Raw genomic sequence first — 20237 nt, forward strand, 5'->3', positions numbered from 1 at the left:
TGGTTTCTTTTTTTTTCTTAGAATTTGAAAGCAGTGGGAAAGTGGAAGGTAGCCACAATGCAAAAATCACTCAAAAACTGGGGCGGGGCAAAGGAACCACAGGTACGCAAGAGAATTTGTTTCCAAAGTTTCTCGGCTCAGAGTTTGCAAGACTGGGTGCATGTTCCTCAGTCGGCGGGGGGTGGGGAGGGGGTGGCTGGGGGAGTAGGAGATTCCCCTGGAGAAGGGGATTGTTGATTCTGGAAGATGGGCATTATGGAGTTATTCTCACCGATAGCAATCGCCGTTCTGGGAAGCTGTGTTCTTTTCTTATTCTCTTGGTTGAAGAATTTGCTTGGACCCCCGTGCATCCAGGGCTGGATTCCCTGGATAGGAGCTGGACTTGAGTTTGGGAAAGCCCCTCTTGAATTTATAGAAAAAGCAAGAATCAAGGTTATGTAGCAGTAACAGGGAGTTTGGAGGGAGATAGTATTTCCTTTTCAAATTTTTCTTTTATTAAACTCAGTGTTGGAACATTGGACCTACACATACTCCCGGCAGTTTGTCTACTCTGTTTCTCTACATACCTTGTTGGAAGTAGACAGGTCTTTTGACTGTTAGTAATTCCCTGCAGTTAATTCTAAGTGCGTGTTTATTAACGTGCAGATGTAAGCTTGTAGTTTGGGGGCGGCGACATAAGAGTTTCCATGATTTCAGTTTGTGAAGACGAGTAATTAATTTTTCATCACTAGTAGAGGTAACTCTACGATTTTATAAAACTTGATTTGCTAAATTGATCTTTACAGATTAAAAGCTCCCCAATATTCTTTCTTTCTCTCCCCATCCCTACCACCAGATACTAGCTTTATTGGTGAGTTCTTCCCTCCCTTATACCTTGCCCTGAAGAGATAAGTGATGGATTCCACTGTAAGGGTTTTTTAATCCATAAAGCAGCCACTGAATGTTGAGCAGTTTAGAGAAGATGCTTTTACTGGCTGGCCTTTTAATTTTTATACATATTTTGGCGGCCAAGATCTTACTGTGTTTTTGGTTGGGAAGCCGGCATGGCGGATGAAGTGCTTTCTGCAGCAACCCCAAGAGCCTGAGTCTATTCCCCAACCCCTCCAGGTTCAGTGAGAGAGACTTCACCTCCAAAACTAAGGTGAAGGGTCAGCAAGAGGGCTAGGTGAGTAAAGGTGTCTGCTGCCAAGCCTGGCTGGCATCTTGAGATTGAACCTGAGAACCCACATGGTGGAAGGAGAGAACCAGATCTCTCAGATTGTTCTCAGACCCCCACATGGGTGCTGGGATACACACATGCCCATATCCATGTAAACACAATATATGAATAATATTTTCTTATAAATTAGTATTTCTCCTAGCCCCGCCGCCCCACTCATGTGTTGGTGTTCTAATCCATGCATGAAGGAGTACATGGAGTTCAAAGATTTGCACCAGGGTGTCTTCCTAATTTGTTTTTCCACTATATTTTGTTGGGACAGGTCCTCAAATTGAACCTGGAGCTCATCCATTCAGCTAGACTGGCTGTTTAACAAGCCTCTGGGAACCGCCGGTCTCTGTCCCCCTGGCCTCTGGAGAATTAGGGATGTGAGCTTCTGTGTCTGGCTTTTACCTGGGGGCCTGGGGATTTGAACTCTGATCCTCATGTTTGCACAGCAAGCACTTTGTCCACTGAGCCGTATTCTAGTCTTTGATGGCTGTATTTCATCCAATAGGGATATTTTATTTAACTTCTAGTAGTTGGGGGATACGGGTTGCTGCTAACTGCTTTTCATTGTTTCAACCATTCCCTCAATGGATATTCTTATGTGCATGCAGTTGTACATTTAAAACTTGTCTGTGTTGAGGCCTGCAGAGCTGTAGCCATTTTGTTCCATACCTGCCAACTACTTCATATTGGTGCTGTAATATGCCTGTCAGTCACTGACATAGAAAAATAACCGGACTAAGAGTAGGGTCATGCTGACAACATACCCTGTTAGGAGATTTGTTAAGCCCGAGAAATCCCACCAGTATAAGCTTCACTTAGGACCCATGAAATTAAAGGTCAATATGAACTGTGTCTTAGTCAGGGTTTCTATTCCTGCACAAACATTATGACCAAGAAGCAAGTTGGGGAGGAAAGGGTTTATTCGGCTTACACTTCCACATGGCAGTTCATCACCAAAAGAAGTCAGGACTGGAACTCAAGCAGGTCAGGAAGCAGGAGCTGATGCCGAGGCCATGGAGGGATGTTCTTTACTGGCTTGCCTTCCCTGGCTTGCTCAGCCTGCTCTCTTATAGAATCCAAGACTACCAGCCCAGAGATGGTCCCACCCACAAGGGGCCTCTCCCCCTTGATCACTAATTGAGAAAATGCCCCACAGCTGGATCTCATGGAGTCATTTCCCCAAATAAAGCTCCTTTCTCTGTGATAACTCCAGCTGTGTCAAGTTGACACAAAATTAGCCAGTACAAACGGTAATGTTTAAAATGGCCTGAGTAGGGGCCGAGACCAATGGGCAGCACTTCCAGCACCTACCTGAGCATGAGCTCCTTGTGGTTTTTCTGGTTTTAGCCTTTATAAGCTGGCCCTGAGAAATGTCCGGAGTGAAGCTTTCGGCCCTCGAGCCTGAACTGTTGCTCTGGTTGACCAGTCATGGTGTGTGATCAATAAACCATTTCTGTTTAACTGAGATCAGGGTTCATGTGGTTTGTGGGGTGACTCTTGGACCCCAACAATTTGACTGTTTCCTCGGGATAAAGTCCAAAGATAGACTTGCTTGTGGGGAAACGCACAATTTATTTTTTTTTTATGATTGCGTTGTGTTATTATTTCACTGCTTTGAAAAAAGATGTAATATATACTTTTAATCTTTATTTAAATGTAAAAATGTGCTTATATCAAATTCCATACAGTACTGGATATCATAATTCCTGGATGTCATAATAATTATGCGAAATGTTTACTAGTCTAGTGCGTGAAAGATGAAGAAGGATCTTTCCTGAAAGTATTTCTTTGTCTCCCACAGCCTTCCATGGGCATAGAAGTTTAGTAATCTTAAAGGAATGTTTGGAAAGGCTATCGCAGATCAAATATGTGCGAGTGTTCTGTAGTTTTCTGGGTCAAACGAAACGAGAGCCTACCATTATGTTATGTGACACCGTGTGTGCGTGTGTGTGTGTGTGTGTGTGTGTGTGTGTGTGTTCTTTCTCTGAAAAGCTATAGCACCATTGATGTTTGAATCCTAGAAGGTGATTTTAAGACTTATTACATGGTCAGGATAATACAAAATCACTGGGACTTGCTGGACAACCACTTAAGCCAGTTCCTGAGTTCCTGGTTCAGGGAGAGACCCTGTCTCAAGAAATCAGACGGGAGGCAAGGAGGAAAACATCTGTGTTGACCTCTGTCCTCTATGTGCATATACCTCCACACACATGGACACGCGAGCATGTGGACTCAACTCTAGTGAAAAGTGCTGCTGATTCTGTGTCTGTCCCAGCCTAACTCTCAATCCTCATTCTCAAGCTCAGTAACATTGCTTCTTCTCTTCCCAGTCATCAGGAGCTGGAAATGCCAACCACAGTGCAGGCTGAGAACTCCTGGGCACCAGGGTGGGGCTTTACTTTGGTGTACCCCAGTTTTTCAAGTCCCCCCACCACTGAAAATGAATGTCAGGGTGACCCAGGGAGAGGCAGTGCTCTCTCAATCAACAAAGACACCGGAATAAATAATAATAAGTAAAGCGGAAAAGACAAGGCACACTTGAGGAGAGCCACGCGTGGGCTTAGGAAGGGAACCGCCTGTATGTCACCTAGGACGACTGTAAAGTGGGGAACTACAACTGAGCTAGGAGATCAAGGACAGTGTTGTTGGTATGGCTTAGTTTTCTTCTCCATGAAATTATGACTTGGAAGAAGAAACTTTGAAGGTTCAATGCTCAAGCTTCAAGGTAGAGGAGAGAGTGTTAGAAATAAACCATTAGCCACAGGTCAGAAGAAGACGGGATTTAAGGTATCAGCCATTAGCCAGATTAAACAATCTAGTTGGGATGTTTCTCAGGACTTGGAGTTCCTATGCGAGTTCAAAAAGGCTGGCACACAATTACTGATGATATTGCAGATGTGCTGAGCTGCATATGTGTGGTGAAACATACAATCATGCTTAATCACTCAAACAAGTATTTAGGCAAAAATACAAACCAATAGGCTTGATTTGTATTTGCCTAGAACCCCAAAATGCCAATTAAAATCGTCAGAGATCTAGCCGGTTGGTGGTGGTGCATGCCTTTGTAATCCCAGCACTTGGGAGGCAGAGGCAGAAGGAGCGGCAGACTGCCCTCTGAGTTTGAGACCAGCCTGGTCTACAGAGCTAGTTCAAGGACAGCCAGGGTTACACAGAGAAGCCCTGTCTTGGGCAGGGGTCTTTGATTGGCTAAGCCAATGGTAAAGACATCAATTGCGTTCAAATTGAAATCCAGGAATACTTTCAAATTCTCTGGGAACTTGATGTTAGATTCTGTGGACATTATTCTAAGATTTAGGTGGAAAGATTCAAGGAACACAAAAACAAAACAAAACAACAACAACAACAACACCCCAGAGAAATTGTTTCTCTCAGTTTCAATGCTTAGTAGTCACGGGGACTGTGTTGCTGCCAGCAGAGTAAACACAGGGATGGATGGAACAGAATAGAGCATTTGGAAAACCATCCACACGAGTGTGCTCAGCTGACTTGGGGCAAAGACACAGCAACAATTTAACGGAGCAAAGGCAGCCTGTTCCAATACTGGCGAAACAGTCACATGCTCATGAGCCAGGAGGAAATAAAAACCCAAGAGTTTGCAAAACAAAATAGGAATGTCAACCTAAGACTCACACCTCGAGAAAACAGAACAAAACAAAACAGAAAACCAAAGGGGGAAAAAAAAAAGACCAAAGATAAAAACAAAAAAGCCCCACAACTCAAGATAGATCCCTGTCTTAACCAGAGACATAAACAAGAAAACACCAGGAAGAAGAGAGTAGCACCCCCCTCACTGGGTGCAGGAAATACCACTGTGTTTGGCACTCAAAGGGCAGCCTATGAAGAGCCGATGAACTGAACTTCGTCAAAATTAGGTCCATCTCTTTGGGACGGAACCCACAGGGAGGACAAAGAGAAAAGTTTCCCAGTGGCATAAAGTATGTGTGAGCCCCACACCCCGTGGAGGACCAGTGTCTCCTGGGTATAAAGAGCCAGGGACAATCAAAGGCAAAGTGCAGACCGGTTAGAAAACAGGTGCCATGATGAGGGTCTCCAGATGGCAAATACAAGGACAGTGCCAGTCACAGCTGCTGGTGAAGAGAAAAGGACCCACTCCTATCTGCTGGGGATGCCTAATGATCCAACCACTCTGCAAAACACATCAGCCGTTTCGCAGCTAATCATGTAACTCAGCTAATCATGTAACTCAGCACTTAAGTTTCTCCTGCGGAAGTGGAAACTCAGGTTTACATTGCAACCTGGCTGCAGCTTTATCCATAAAACCTTTTTTTGTTGTTTTTGGGTTTTGTTTGTTTGTTTGTTTGGTTGGTTTTTCGAGACAGGGTTTCTCTATATAGCCCTGGCTGTCCTGGAACTCACTTTGTAAACCAGGCTGGACTCGAACTCAGAAATCCGCCTGCCTCTGCCTCCCGAGTGCTGGGTTTAAAGGCGTGCGCCACCACTCCCAGCCATAATCCCTTTTAAAAATAACCCTTGAAACAGGGCCCCAAATGTCCTTCAGGAAATGTCCTTCAATGTCTGTGGAATCCTGTCCAGAAATGTATAGAAATGAAGCCTTGACAACACACAGACTCTAGATGACCCTGGAGCGTGGTTTTAATGGTAAAAGCCACTCAGAACCGTTTGTAGGCCACCTGACTCCATTTATATAGGATCTTGAAATTCGATTACAGAATGAAGTAGATGGTGGCGCACGCCTTTAATCCCAGCACTTGGGAGGCAGAGGCAGGCGGATTTCTGAGTTCGAGGCCAGCCTGGTCTACAGAGTGAGTTCCAGGACAGCCAAGGCTATATAGAGAAACCCTGTCTCGGAAAAAAAAAAAAAAAAAAGTCCCTAAGAGTTAAGGCAGAGCTCGGCGTGAGAGAGGAGCTAGTGTCATAGAATGGTGACAAGACAGGACTTGGTGGTGGTGATGGGGTATCTTGACTGCATCTTTGCCTGTAGCCTGGATGTTTTTCAAGCTACTAACACCAGGGACAAGAGAGTACTGAGAACCTGTGTGGTCTCTGTAGTGTTCCTTATACCTCCTTGTTTATGTAGATTCCCACATTACAAACTGAGTTTCAAATGCATAAAAACCACTTTAAAACTTATTAGATGCCTCAAGAGTCTTTGCTTCCTCACGCTTAATCTGCTGCCATTAACTTAAGAACAGGGGAACAAAGGAGAAGCAAATAGAACAGAAAGTCACTGCTGTAGAGCTTGTGGCTCCACAGGAAATGATTATCACCATGCAGAATACTAGGGAGAGTTCTTTTAAACAGCAGCAGCTTGGGTCAGCAGTAGTCTCAGCAGCTCACTGTGTTTGAATTTGGTCTCCACTTGAAGCCCCTAGCTAACCACGTTACAGACAGCCGCTTTTCTAATAGAGAGCTAAGAATGAACATTTAAACACAGACTGAACAGTGAGACTAATCTGCTTTCTTTTAAGTATTGACTAGTAAACAATTCTAAGTAGGTTAATACTGGAAGGTGGTGTTTATGTGTGGGTCTGTATGTGAGAAATGAGATTTCGCTCAGGTTTGTGTGTGTGTGTGTGTGTGTGTGTGTGTGTGTGTGTGTGTGTGTGTGTATGTGCTTTCAGTGTTCAGTGATTCTTGAGCTTACAGCTTGTCTAGTAACACACACCCCCCAACACTTACCAAGACTGTAACAAGTGCCAGTCTCATGATTAGTGTGAAAATGGGTAACACTGAAGTAGTGATTTGAGTAAATGATGTCTTTAGATACTTATGAAGCTGAAGATGGGCCATAAAGCTGTGATGTGTCATTTTCATGATGGCTGGTTTGTTGCCAACCTCTGTAATGGATGCTAGAGCACAATTAGAACTCTCTGAAAATGGCATCCATTCCCTCCAATAAGGTCATAAACTCTGTTCGAGTTTCCTTTGTGTTGCTGGGAGAAAACACCGACCAACAACAAGTTAGAGGAGGAATGGACTCTTTTGGCCTATACTTCCAGATCCCAGTTCATCGCTGAGCGAAGTCATGGCAGGAACTCATCGGTAGAAACTATTTAGGAACACTGCTTGCACATTCATGTTCACCCTGTGCAGCTCAGCGCCACCTGGCCAGGGAATGATGCCACCCAGAGTTGTCTGTCTTCCTCCATGAATAAAATATTAGTCCCCTCCCCCAACACACTCACAGGCCATTATGATCTAAGCACTCTCTCCACTGAGACTCAGTAGATGCTAGGCTTCGTCAAGCTGACAGTTGAAGCTAACCAGGACAGACCGCCAGAAGGCAGACCTCGTGCATGGCATAACGTGAGACAGAAGGAAAAAGTGTATCAGGACATTTGTAAAATTTGTCAAGTCTGAGCTCTGATATCAGGAAAGAAGAGGGTCACAGAAAGTCAGGAAGACAGTGGCCAAGAGGAAGATAGGAGTCCTAGAGAGACGAGACATATGATATATACCAGCAAACAGGCTACTAGGCGGACAGACACCCAGGCAAATGCTAGCACATGTAAATATGTGGTAGCTTCTGCAGGCATGCACACACACACCAGCACACAGCTCACAGGTAGCCACACAACCTACATAGGGTCTGGCAAAGCAAAAGGTGACTTGCCAGTGACCCCAAGACCAGACTTACAGAGAATCAGACAGCGTTGACAATCTTTTTACAATGATTACATAGCAGACTAGATTATTGCTTACTTTTGGCTTCCCTGAACATCCAGAGTCAGTCAATTTCTGCTGACTCATAGGCCCCTTATTCTACTTATTAGCCATCTTGGCCCAGGCCTGGAATCCATGCTAGCACCATGATGCCTAAACATGAACAGGCCTCTAAGGCCTTCTGTTCTCTTAAGCTTCTTATGCTTCCTTGAGAAGTATTGAGCTGTATGTTGCTTATAAGCTTCTTCATATCTTGAATATAAGATTGAAAGATCTCTATGGTGGTATATTTTTTAATTATTTATTTTTTCCTAATAATCAAGAAAGGAAGATGGAATAGATATATTTTTTGTAAAAAAAATAATTGATTTACATCCCAAATGCTGCCTCACTCCGGGTCCCTCCCTTACAGAGTCCCTTCCCCGGCCCCCCTCTACCCTTTGCCTCTGAGAGGGTGGGGCCTAGGATAGGTATCTTATTATGCATATTTTAGGATAAAATGAATTAGGATTCATATAATTTAAATGTGACCAAAACAGGTTTTCTAGTAACTACCACATGTAACCAGAATTTCAAATCTGTGTCATTGCTTCATCATTGGTATTTTTTATTTTGTTTTTAAGGAAGAGAGAGAGAGAGGGAGGGAGGTGTTCATGTGTGTGTGTGTGCACTCGTGAATGTGAACATGTATGTAGCTACGTACCTGTGGAGACCAGAAGAGGGCATCAGATCCCCTGGAGTTATATACAGATGACTGTTGAACTGTCCAATGCGGGTGCTAAAAGCTGAACTTAGGTACTCTGTAAGAAGAGTACACATCCTTAAAACTGAGCCATCACTCCAGTCTAAGTACTTATATTCTGGAGGAAAACTGTGTTATACATAACACATGACTTAGAAATGCTTACTAAGATATCTGTGTTTTTTGTGTTTTATTCTAGTATGGACCGGTATTTACAGTCTTTGCTATGGGAAACCGAATGACCTTTGTTACGGAAGAAGAAAGAATCGATGTGCTCCTAAAATCTAAACATGTAGATTTTGAATCAGCCGTACAAAGTCCTGTCTATCACACAGGTAACTGACATTTTTAGATAGATCCTTTGAACTATAGCACTGAAACCCAAGAGTAGTTTTAAGTAAGATCACATCCCTAGACTCCTATCAAGAATAGTGAAGGGAAATTGTTTTGTTTTTAAAGCAGGACTAGAAGGGAGAAAATGTACACATGATAAACTGGGTCATTGAAAAGGTAACTATTGGGAGTCTAATATATTTAGGTCTCATTTAGACATATGAGTGAGTCAGGCTTCCCCCAGTGGTGCATTTTAGAGACTGTCTAGACTCTCGGTGTACTACAGCACCTAGGTGTTATTAACTTCAGCAGAAGGCTGTGCACACAATGTTCCACAGGCTTCAGCTCTTGTCTTGATTGCACTCTGCTCCTCCAGGGTAGAGTTCCTCTGCTTAATCAACAAGCCATTATTATGGACTCTCCTGATAGTGCCCAAAAGGTCAATAAGGCTGAGATGGGTTGATTTCACCCATCTCACAGCCTCTCTCTGTCTTTGAGTCTGCTTGCTGTTACTGGAGAATGTGTTCCTGCTGTGGCTTTTTCTCCCCAGTATGCAAATTCTTGTGCATGCACCATGCATCCTCCCCAGAATATCGGCCCTGGCTTCTTCTTTTTGCCCCACAGATGTCCCTCTCCTCCCTCCCTCCCTTCCTCCTCTCTTTCTTTCTTTCTTTCTTTCTTTCTTTCTTTCTTTCTTTCTTTCTTTCTTTCTTTCTTTCTTCCTTCCTTCCTTCCTTNTTCTTTCTTTCTTTCTTTCTTTCTTTCTTTCTTTCTTTCTTTCTTCCTTCCTTCCTTCCTTCCTTCCTTCCTTTCTTTCTTTCTTTCTTTCTTTCTTGCAGAAGATCTCAAAATCTCAGAAAAATCTCAATTTAATTGAGCTCATACACAATATAACCTGAGCATTGCAGAATCATAAAATACAAATTATTTTAAAAGATGCTTCAAAGGCAATCAAATTAGATAAAGTAGATAAAGATGTTTTAGAAAGTAGACAACAACAACAACAACAACAACCAAAACTCTAGCCTCTGCCCTGACCTAACCTCCAGTTGATATTGTAGAAGGAAGAGGAATATTTCCATTAGAAAATGTTTTAGACAAGGTCAGGGTTACCCTGATGGAAGACGAGAACTAGAAGGGAAAAATGTGGGGATATTGGTGTGTGTGTGTGTGTGTATGTGTGTGTGTGTGTGTAGAAATGGGGGTTTGTGTCAGAGAGTAGTGAATTAGTTTAGGGTAAATAATAGCATCCAGAGTTCTGAGAATTTTAAGATACTCTGCATTTTCTTTTCTTTTCTTTTTTTTTTTTTTAATTTATTCCATCCTATATGGCATGTCAACCTCAGTCTCCCCTCCAATCTCAATCCATTCCTCCTCTACCCCCTACCCCCAGAAAAGGGCAGGCCTCCCAGGAATATTAACCAAACAAGGTATATCAAGTTGCAGTAAGACCAGGCACCTCGTGCTACATTGAGGCTGGAGAAGGAAACCCCATAGGAAGAATAGCTTCCCCAAAGCAGGCAGGAGTCAGAGACAGCCCCCACTCCCACTGTTGGGAGTTCCACAGGAACACCAAGCTATAGAACTGTAACATATATGCAGAGTCCCATGGAGGTTCCTACAGGCTTGCTGGTTGTCCACTCACTTTCTGTGAGCCTCCATGATCCCCAGGTTAGGGATCTATAGGTTAGTTGATTCTATGGGTGTTCTTGTGGTATCCTTGACACCTCTGGCTCCTTCAATCCTGCCTTCCTCCTCTTCATCAGGATTCCCTAAGTTCTGCCCAATGGCTGTGGGTCTCTACGTCTGTTTCCAGCTGTTGCTGGATGAAGCTTCTCTGGGATAAGCGCCTATCTATGTATCATTAGGAATTGTTTTATTGACTTTTAAAAATATATTTATTTTATTTTGTCTTTTAATGTATGGATACCCCACGTGTACTACTGCCTGCCAAAGAGAGCATTAGATCCCTTTATAAATAATGGTCATTAGCCACCATGTGGTTGGTGGGAATTGAATTCAGGACCTCTGGAAGAACAGCCTTTGCTCTTAAGCACTGAGCCACCTCACCAGCCCTGATTTCCCCCACCCCTCTGTGGTCATGTTTGTTCTATCCTAGGTCTCCAGGCTATTCACCCTCTGGTTCCTGGCCCTCCAGGCAGTGTCAGGGGTGGTCTCCCTCTTGGGGCATAGGTCTTGAGATAGACCACACTACTTGAGTTGACTACTTCCACAATTTCTGCACCACCTTTACCCTGGCACATCTTGCCAGGACAAATTGTAGGTATATAGTTTTGATGGTGTCCCAATCCCTCCACTAGAAGTCTTGCCTGGTTACAGGCAATGGGTGGTTCTGGCTCTCTGTCTGCCATTATGATGAATCTTAGCTAGGGTCACCCTTGTATATTCCTGGAAGTTTCCATTGTACTAGGTTTCTACCTTGCCCCCAAATATCCCCCAATTCCAGCTTCCTCTCCCAGCACTCTCTCACTCCATCCTCCCCCACCTGATCCCTTCTGTTCCAATACCCATCCCCCATCTTCCAGTTCACTTTGGATATACCTTGAATGTAGATCTGGAGGAAGAAGGGATCAGTCCTCTCACTCACTCATAGATGACTTAGCAAACAGATTTAACGAGTTTATGTGCTGTGAGGATGTTGAAAATGATATAGACTATATGCCACAAGGGATTGTTGCCTCGTTTGAAAACAGTTCCCTTTGTCTTTAGCATGGATTCCAAAGAATGTCTTCTTTGCACTGCATGAGGAACTGTATGTCTTGATGAAAGGGAAGATGGGAACTTTCAACGCACATCACTTTACCGGGCTGCTAACTGCAGAATTTCATGATCAACTGGAAGGTTTAGGCACTCATGGAACAATGGACCTGAATGACTTTGCAAGGTAAACCGTGGTTGTTCTAATTTTCAGATTAGAAACAAGCACGTTGGATTTCAAAATTCCCCTGGTGGATTAATGTGCTCTAACCAGGCCACTATGAGAGTTCTTAAAAACTCATTTAAATTCTAAAGAATGGGCAGTGTCTAGTTGAGCAGTCTCAGCTGATGGTGAGCAAATCAACCAGCAGTCATTGACACACGCAAACGAATTTCTCCTTCGTGGTTGCAACGATTATGTATTTGCCATATAGAATTCCTGCTCGTGGTTGCTGTGGATCTACGATTCGCTGCTTACTGTGTTATTAGGTTAGGAAGACTTGAGAGGATAGAGTAGATGATGGAGTCAGAAGTGTGTGGGAGGGACCCAGGAGATGGTTGTGAGACTTAAGAAAGAACCCCAGGGAAAGTCAGGACCTTGAGGGTTTCTGAGAAAGGAAAAGGGAGGGCGTAAGAGACAGGAGAGGCAGGGAGGAGCCATGTAGGGAGTGAGCCATGCTCACAAGCTCCCTGGAAAAGGTGAAGGCTAGGTATGGGATCCATAAGAAACGTTTTCTACATACATAGGTATTCTCTATATGTGAGCGAATTCTCCACTTGTGGAAAAAATTCTCCATATCTGTGAATATTTTCATGTGTGTAAAGGCTCGCCACATGTACAGAATTTTTTCACATGTTTAAAAAAAATCTCCACATGCATGAACATTCTCCACTTGTATCAAAAGTTCTCCACATGTACAAAAAAATAATCCCCACATGCTTAGCAAGTCTCCATATGAAAAGCTGAATTAGCAAAGCCCATTCTCACCTGAGTAGAATCCCAAGACTCTAAAGAGACAATGGACTGGAAGAAGGATATAAGCTTTCAAAGTCCCACCCCACAGTGATGTACTTCCTGCAGAAAGGCTCTACCTTCTAAAAATTCCATAACCTTCCCAAACAGAGCCACTAATGAGACCACGGCTTCAAGTACAGAGAAACCTGTAGGGGACATTTCTCATTTCCTTCATGCCACAACAGACAACATCAACAGATGTTTCAGTAGACAGTAGTTTGAATATGCAGAATTTTGTGAGAAATTAGGTAATTAACGATTACTATTGCCTCGTTTTGTTAGTGTATTTACCGACATGTCAAAGACAGTGGTTTCTGGCTTGTTACTATTTTCTAGATACACGTCTCCTGAATTCCATTCATCCAGTCTATTATTTATGGCTTTGTTTGTTTGTTTTGTATTTATCTGGACCTAAGATGCTTCCTTAGAATAGATTTTTAAGTCTTGGGGCTGGAGAGAGGGCTCATGAGTTAAGAGTTCACACACTCTTCCCAAGGATCCAGGATTGGTTCCCAGCACCTAGATTACACAGCTCACAACTGCCTATAACTCTAGTGCCCAGGGGATCCGACCTGATCTTCCCAGGCCCGTGCATTCACACACACATATCTCTATATATGTTCAACTAGAAAGTGCCCATTAATTAGAATCTAAATGAGTTTTTTTTTTAAGTCTCATAGTGGCCTAGTTAGAGTACATTAATCCACCATGTGAATTTTGAAATCCAGAGGAAATATGTGGAAACATGTGCATACACTTGATTAAGATCAGCTGTTGTTTTTTTTTTTTTAAGAAAGGATTTTTGTTGTTTTGTTTTGTTTTTTGAGACAGGGTTTCTCTGTGTAGCCCTGGCTGTCCTGGAACTCACTTTGTAGACCAGGCTGGCCTCGAACTCAGAAATCCACCTGCCTCTGCCTCCCGAGTACTGGGATTAAAGGCACGCGCCACCACTGCAGGGCTAAGAAAGGATTTTTTAACTCTTCAGATAAACACTGTTCATTTTCAGTCATCCTTGAAGCACAGCTTGACTTCCACCAGCAAATGGGAAACCCTTCCCTTAAAGCTGAGTCCCATGTCACATGACATTTTAAGAGAATGCTGCCTTTGTATCTGGAGCAGTGTTCCCAACCTTCCTACTGCCGTGACTGACCCTTTAACACAGTCACTCGTGCTGTGGTGACCCGCAGCCATAAAGTTATCTTGTTGCTACTTCATAACTGTAATTTTCTACTGTTGTGAATCGTAATGTAAATAAGATACTAGAACCCCCAAAAGGGGTCGAGACCCACAGGGTTGAGAACCACCAATTCTAACGCTTTTACTGTTGACTGCTAGGTTGATTTCCCCAGTGTTCCCCTCTTTACAGGTATCTACTTTATCCAGCCACACTCAATACCCTCTTTATGAAAGGGTTGTTTCTCACAGACAAGAGGACAATCAAGGAATTCTACCAGCATTTTAAAACCTGTGATGAGGGCTTTGAGTATGGCTCCCAGCTGCCTGAATGGCTTCTGAGGTAGGTGCCCTTCTGTGATTGGTTCTTTTCAGCAACTTACATATAGCATTCTTTCCCTCTCCAGCTATGTGTGTGCGCGCGCACAGGTGTGCCCGCCTTTGAGCATGAGCATGGAGGCCAGAGGAGGACGTCAGCTGTCCTGCTTTGTCATCCTCGACTGAAGTTTTTTTGAGACAGGGCCTCTCACCATTTTGGCTAGACTGTCTGGTCATGGAGCCCCCACCCCCAGTGTCCCCCATCTCTGCATGGGGGTTACAAATGCCTGCTGCCAGGCTGCCTTTTAAGTTGCTGGTGGTTTGAGCACAGGTCCTTAAGCTTGTACTTCAAGCCTTTTACTTTCTGAACTCCCTTTCGTTTCTATTATTTATTTTCTACTTTGTTTTTACTTTAAGGTAAGTATGTGTGTATATGATATATGTGTGGGGGGGGATATATTGTACTTGCTGTAGTGCGTGTCTGAAGGTTGGTGGAGGTGGGGATGTTGGGTTTTGGGGCTCGCCTTCTATCTTGTTTTGGACAGGGTCTAAACATCTCACTGTAATTCAGGTTAGTTGGTCAAGCCTAACCTATCTACCCAACTATCTCTCTCTCTCTCTCTCTCTCTCTCTCTCTCTCTCTCTCTCTCTCCTTTTAAAGACACTATGAACTAGGTTAAAGCTAGGAGATCTATCTGTGATTCTCTGCTTTGTCTGCTCTGACTCCTTATGTTGGTTGTAATGTAAGAATGACTGTCTATGGATTTGTGTTTGAAGAGATAGGAACACTCAGCCCATCTGTGGCAAGTGTGGCCATCCCCTCCCCCTTTTCTTTAACAACTAGGAATAAGACCAATGTGTAAATATTACACATTTTTTCCTTCCTGTTTCTGAAGGGGATTTCTGGGTCCCAGTAACTCTACTTCTTTTAACCCACTGTACAGAGCAGAGCACAGAGGCAGATATTCCAACACTGCTACTCAAACATGTCCCACCCATGAGAATATATACTTCATCAGTGCCAGTCACATGACAAACCTATGCTTCCCCCTACTCTATATGCTCTGATATTCTTTTTTTTCCACTCTTCTCAACCAACTGTTTGAGCTACATCAACACTGAAGAGCAACTTCCCAAACATGCACACCACAGCTACAGTCAGAGGCGTAGTTCTCAGGATCTCTCCAGAAAGGTCCCCCTGAGGAAAGCCACACAAAGCACTATTGATCGGACACAGAGGTCTGTCCTTTGAGAGTGGACCTGGCACTGGTCTGAAAAGATGTGTCTGATGATGACTGGAAGTTTCATCTTGCTGGACCTTCCTGGTTGGCACCTCCCAGAGGCAGTCTGAAAGCTTGAGCAGCGACCTTGGAAAGGCCTTTGTATCAGATCCGAAGCCAGTTCCCATAGCTGGGTGACAGTGGGCTACACGGTCCTGTAACCTCTCCCAGCCTGCATCCGTGTCCTCATCTGAACCGCTTCCTAGGGTGGTTGGAGGATTTTACTGGAGATAATAAAAAGTGCTGAACACAATTGGTGCTCATTAATTAAATGTGCTGTGCATAAAACATCACCCTCACTGAAATCAAAGGCTTCTTTCAGTGGTCCACTAATAATGAATATAGAATGCCATGGGTCCCAAACGCTTGACTCCTGTCTTAGGTAAGTGTCTTAGGTTTTTCCATTGTTGTGAAGAGACACTATGACCAAGGCAACTCTTATAAAGGACCACACTTAATTGGAGCTGACTTACAAGTTCAGAGGTTCAGACCGTTATCATCATGGCAGGAAGCACAGCAGCACTAGGCAGACATGGTGCTGGAGGAGAAGCTGAGAGTTCTGCATCTTCATCCAAAGGAAGGCAGGATCAGACTGTCCTCAGGAGGAGGTTCTCAAAGCCCACCCACCTCCACAGTGACACACTTACTCCAACAAGGGTACACCTCCTAATAGTGCCACTCCCTGGGCCAAACATATTCAAACCACCCTAGTAGGGTTTTATTGCCATGAAGAGACACCATGACCATGGCAACTCCCTCAGCAGCCATTGTGGCCCTCATCCTTCGCAGAGTTAATGGCATGGTGGCCCATATGTGATTGACAGAAGATTATCTGGAGAATGTTACAGAGATTGGTTCTTTACTTGTTTCAGAAAATGATCTAGGATAGCCATCACTTTGAATTTTAAGTGAGTTCATTTCTTAAGTATATAACAAGCCAAACTAAAAGAATAAATAGTAAATGATTGATCGATGATGGATGGATGGGTGGATGGGTGGATGGATAGATAGATGGATGGATGGATGGATGGATGGATGGATACCCAGTGCCAATTCCCCACAGAAAGAATCTCAACCAGAGCAGTGTTCTCACAGGTGAGACTTCCAAGTAAAAGAACAGTAATGTAGAGAGATGACATCAAATTAGGTGCTCACAATGCCTCTCAGAAACCAATGGGGGAAGTTAAGGCAGCTAGAGTTCCCATTTGAACTAGCTCTCCATAGGCAAGCTTACAATTGCTCTACTTCCCGCTTCTCTTTCCTGCTGTATAAACTTTTCCATTATGGGATAAACTGTGGCAGCAACTGTTAGAAAGGCTTTACCTTCCTGCTGTTCCCAAGGGCACAGTGCTGTCTTGAGCTATTTTAATGTCTGTTGTCCTTCTTCCTTGTCACAGAGTGAGAGGCCCTATTCCTCACAAGTGGGGGCTTGGAGCACCCCTGGCATTCACACACTAGTGTCTGAAGTAGGAGAACCAACCCCACTTCCAGTGCTAGCTACTCAGTGACTGTAAACAGCATGTAGCAACTAACTTACATAGAGTACTTCCAAGGCTCCTTCAGCATCCATCCCATCTCTTGGATGCTGTTGCAGAAATGCACAACTCATTTCCTAGGATGCAGCCAGCCTCAGAGCCTCCTTCCTTATCCCTTCTCAGTTTTGTTCTTAACTCTCCGACAAGTGGCTTTGTGTTGGTGCTCTGTCTTTTAGTGACCAGTGGCTCTCCTTTCTGCACTGTGACAATAGATAATTGATCCTTTTGGCATAATATTGTTACTCCCTTGGGCAGTACACTTGAAATCCTTTTCCAAATGTGTGCCAATTAGGGCCAATTTTGCTTTTTCATTCAGTATTACATAGAAACATTTTAATTAACTCGTTACTATCTTCTCTTGTTTTTATTTTTTATTTTTCTTTATTGAGACAACATCTCAGGCTGGCCTTGAACTCATGATCCTTTTGTTTCAGTTTTCCAAGTAGATTCTAGTATTATAGGCATGTGCCACATTGCCTAACACTTTTTTTTATTTTTAAGAAGGAAAGACATCATTTCTTGTCCTTTTGGCTAAGGTGAAATGTGATGACCTTTTCTTCTCGCCTTAGTATCAGACACATCCTCGATTTGAGGACCACATACTAAATGGACCTTTGGAACTAGGTGGGATGGAAACTTTCTCTGACTACTCCGTTAAGTGATCTGGTATGGCAGCAACTCTGGGGAACCCTTCTTGAGGGGAACTTCTGAAAAAAAAAGAAGTACTTCCTCACCCTTAACTATTGTAGGGGGAGGCAAAGGCTCATGTAGTCACCTAGCCCAGGCTGGCCTCACACTGGCTATGTCAGGAAGGGTGGCGTTCAACTCCTCATCTCTTGCCTCCACATCCCAGGCGCTGGGATTACCATCCTGTATCATCTATGAAAAGTGCATTGTCTTGTTTTGGTTTATTTGTTTTGCTTTATGTGTGAGTGTTTTGCCTGCACACATGTGTACTAGGTACATACCTAGTGCCTATGGTGGTTAGCTGGTATCAGATTTGCCCTGGTACTGGGTATTTTGAGCTGCTACATGGCTGCTAGGAACTGAACCCAGGTCCTCTGCGAGAGTGACAAGTACTGTTAACCTCTTAGCTGGCTCAACAGTCCTCAAAAGTTCTGTCTTAAAGGTAGAAAGCAGCAGACTTTAAAAAATGAGAAATCTGTGAGGGAAAACAAGCACTGGACACCATGGTGCAGCCATTTGTTACTGACCTGAATTCTAGTGTTTGCCATAAAAATAAATGGGACCCAGAGTTTGTGATTCTCAAAACCAGTCAGGCACACGGGACTCTGAGCCCTTCCTGTGCTGCTGAAGATCAAGGAGCATCATGGGAATTCTTTCCCCAGCGAGGACTCTGACTTCACATTTGATGAACTGAGCGTGGCGTGATTGATCAAATCCAATAGCTTATCACTTCCACTGGTAGCTTACAGGAGGGAGAACCTGAGGAGGGACCAAGGGGAGAGTGGCTTGGGCACTGTGTGAAGATGAGCTAGATAATCTCCAGGCTGAGCCCTTCCTAATCCAGATGCTGCCGTAGAATGTCTGCATCGCAGACGTCTTGGTCTTCTCATTCCTCTCTGTGTCCAGACTGCACCCCGGTGCTTCCAGCTTAATGCGCCTCTCAATGCTGCACTTCCCACTTTGACCGCATGGGGGAGTAGTTGATCATTTCAAGGGACATCCTGTTTCACCAAGGCAACAAAAAAGACTTTAAGTTATACAGTGTTACCTCGGTCACCTAAGAATTGGTATCAAGAATTGTTTGTGGGGTTGGGTTTTTTTTTTTTTTTTTTTTTTTTGGTGCTACTTATTTTTCTTTACATTTTTCATTTTTCAGAATTTCATACATGAGTTTGCATTATTTCTACCCTGCCCGTGCCCCCTGACTCCCCCTGTACCCACCTCCATTATCTCTCAAGTTCATGATCTCTTTAACACAGTAGATGCTTATAGGAAAAAAAAAAGCAAAAGGGGAATCCAAGCCTCTCAGGATTTTATGCATCCCTGTGTTTTTGTCCTCAGCTGGAAGCGCATTTTAAAGATGAGCGTTTTATCTTACACATCCTATATAGGGAAGCTAGGAAAGACTCTTTTTTTTTTTTTTTATTCAAACTAATTTATTTTGATAAGTATTAAATGAAGGAAAACCATCTCCAAAAATACATTAGCCCTTGAATAAAATCGTAAGCGTGAAGATTGCTTACAGGACATTTATTTGGGGGACAGAAGTGCAGGCTAAAAAGCTAATTCACAGAAGCATTTGAAGCTGGCTGGCCGAGTGATCTGGGGTAGAGGCAGGATTCTTAGCTGATGGAAAAGATGGATGTAGTATACTCAGTAGGAGACGTTTATGATTTATTACGGTTCTAATGGAGATCTTAGCTGTCCTGTCTGTATGGAAAGCAGCTGCATTCAGCTTGGCTTTAAAAGCCTAGACTGAGGTTCCACGCTCCTACGAATAGCAAGTACGAAATCATTCATGTATTACCTTGAGTTACCACTGGGCATTGAAAAATCACATTATATACGAAATAATCCTCATAGGCCCAAAAGAAAGACTTTACAGATGTACTTGAGTGAGACGTGGGGGAGTGCCGGGTATGGAGCCCGTGGGCTTGTTGGTCCACACCATACAAGTGTCTTACCATTGATCTACCTCTCCAGCACCTTATAATTAATTTACTTAATGAGATTTAAGTGTGGCTTCCCGGGATTATTTAAAATTAATATGCTTCATGTGCAAGAAGAGAATCCCCTGGTTCATTCTCACACATTCTTTCTTGCTCTCCACATGGTCTTGCTGTATAGGCCTGGCTGCTATGACATTCACACGCAAACCAAGTTGTCCTTGAACTTGCAGCAATCCCCCTGCCTCTACTTCCCAAGTGCTAAGATTATAGCTGTGTGTTACCACTGTCTGCTGCTACATTTGTATTTTAAGGAAATTGAATCATGACAATATTTTCATGTTGTATTAACATTCTTAAGTATTATGATTTGTTCTGAATGTTTAATGTATGCCTACATGACATTTTATGTTGCTTGCTAGTAAATACAATCCGGAACCTTCCCTGGTTCAACAAAGATAGTCTATGTAAATACTAAAGCTAAACTACAGCAATAGTCAGTTATGGGTTTGACCTCTAAAAGGTATATGATACCGCTCTTGTTTATAAAATCTAGTTGTTTTTTAATGGTGATATTTAGTAGCACGTTTTAAAAAAATGTTCCCCCCCCTTTA

General features: G+C 43.4%; 1 protein-coding gene across 1 annotated transcript in view; it reads left to right on the top strand.

Annotated features, from left to right (window-relative positions):
* The first annotated feature begins 246 nt into the window (after positions 1-246).
* LOC110336040 (24-hydroxycholesterol 7-alpha-hydroxylase) overlaps positions 247-20237 on the top strand; it is a 71530-nt gene continuing 51539 nt past the window's right edge. The window contains 4 exon segments of the mRNA XM_021218455.1: positions 247-432; positions 8818-8953; positions 11682-11856; positions 14051-14200. Of these exon segments, the coding sequence (XP_021074114.1) occupies positions 247-432; positions 8818-8953; positions 11682-11856; positions 14051-14200 (647 nt within the window).

This window comes from Mus pahari, chromosome 18 (assembly GCF_900095145.1).
Source record: "Mus pahari chromosome 18, PAHARI_EIJ_v1.1, whole genome shotgun sequence".
Taxonomy (NCBI): Eukaryota; Metazoa; Chordata; class Mammalia; order Rodentia; family Muridae; genus Mus; species Mus pahari.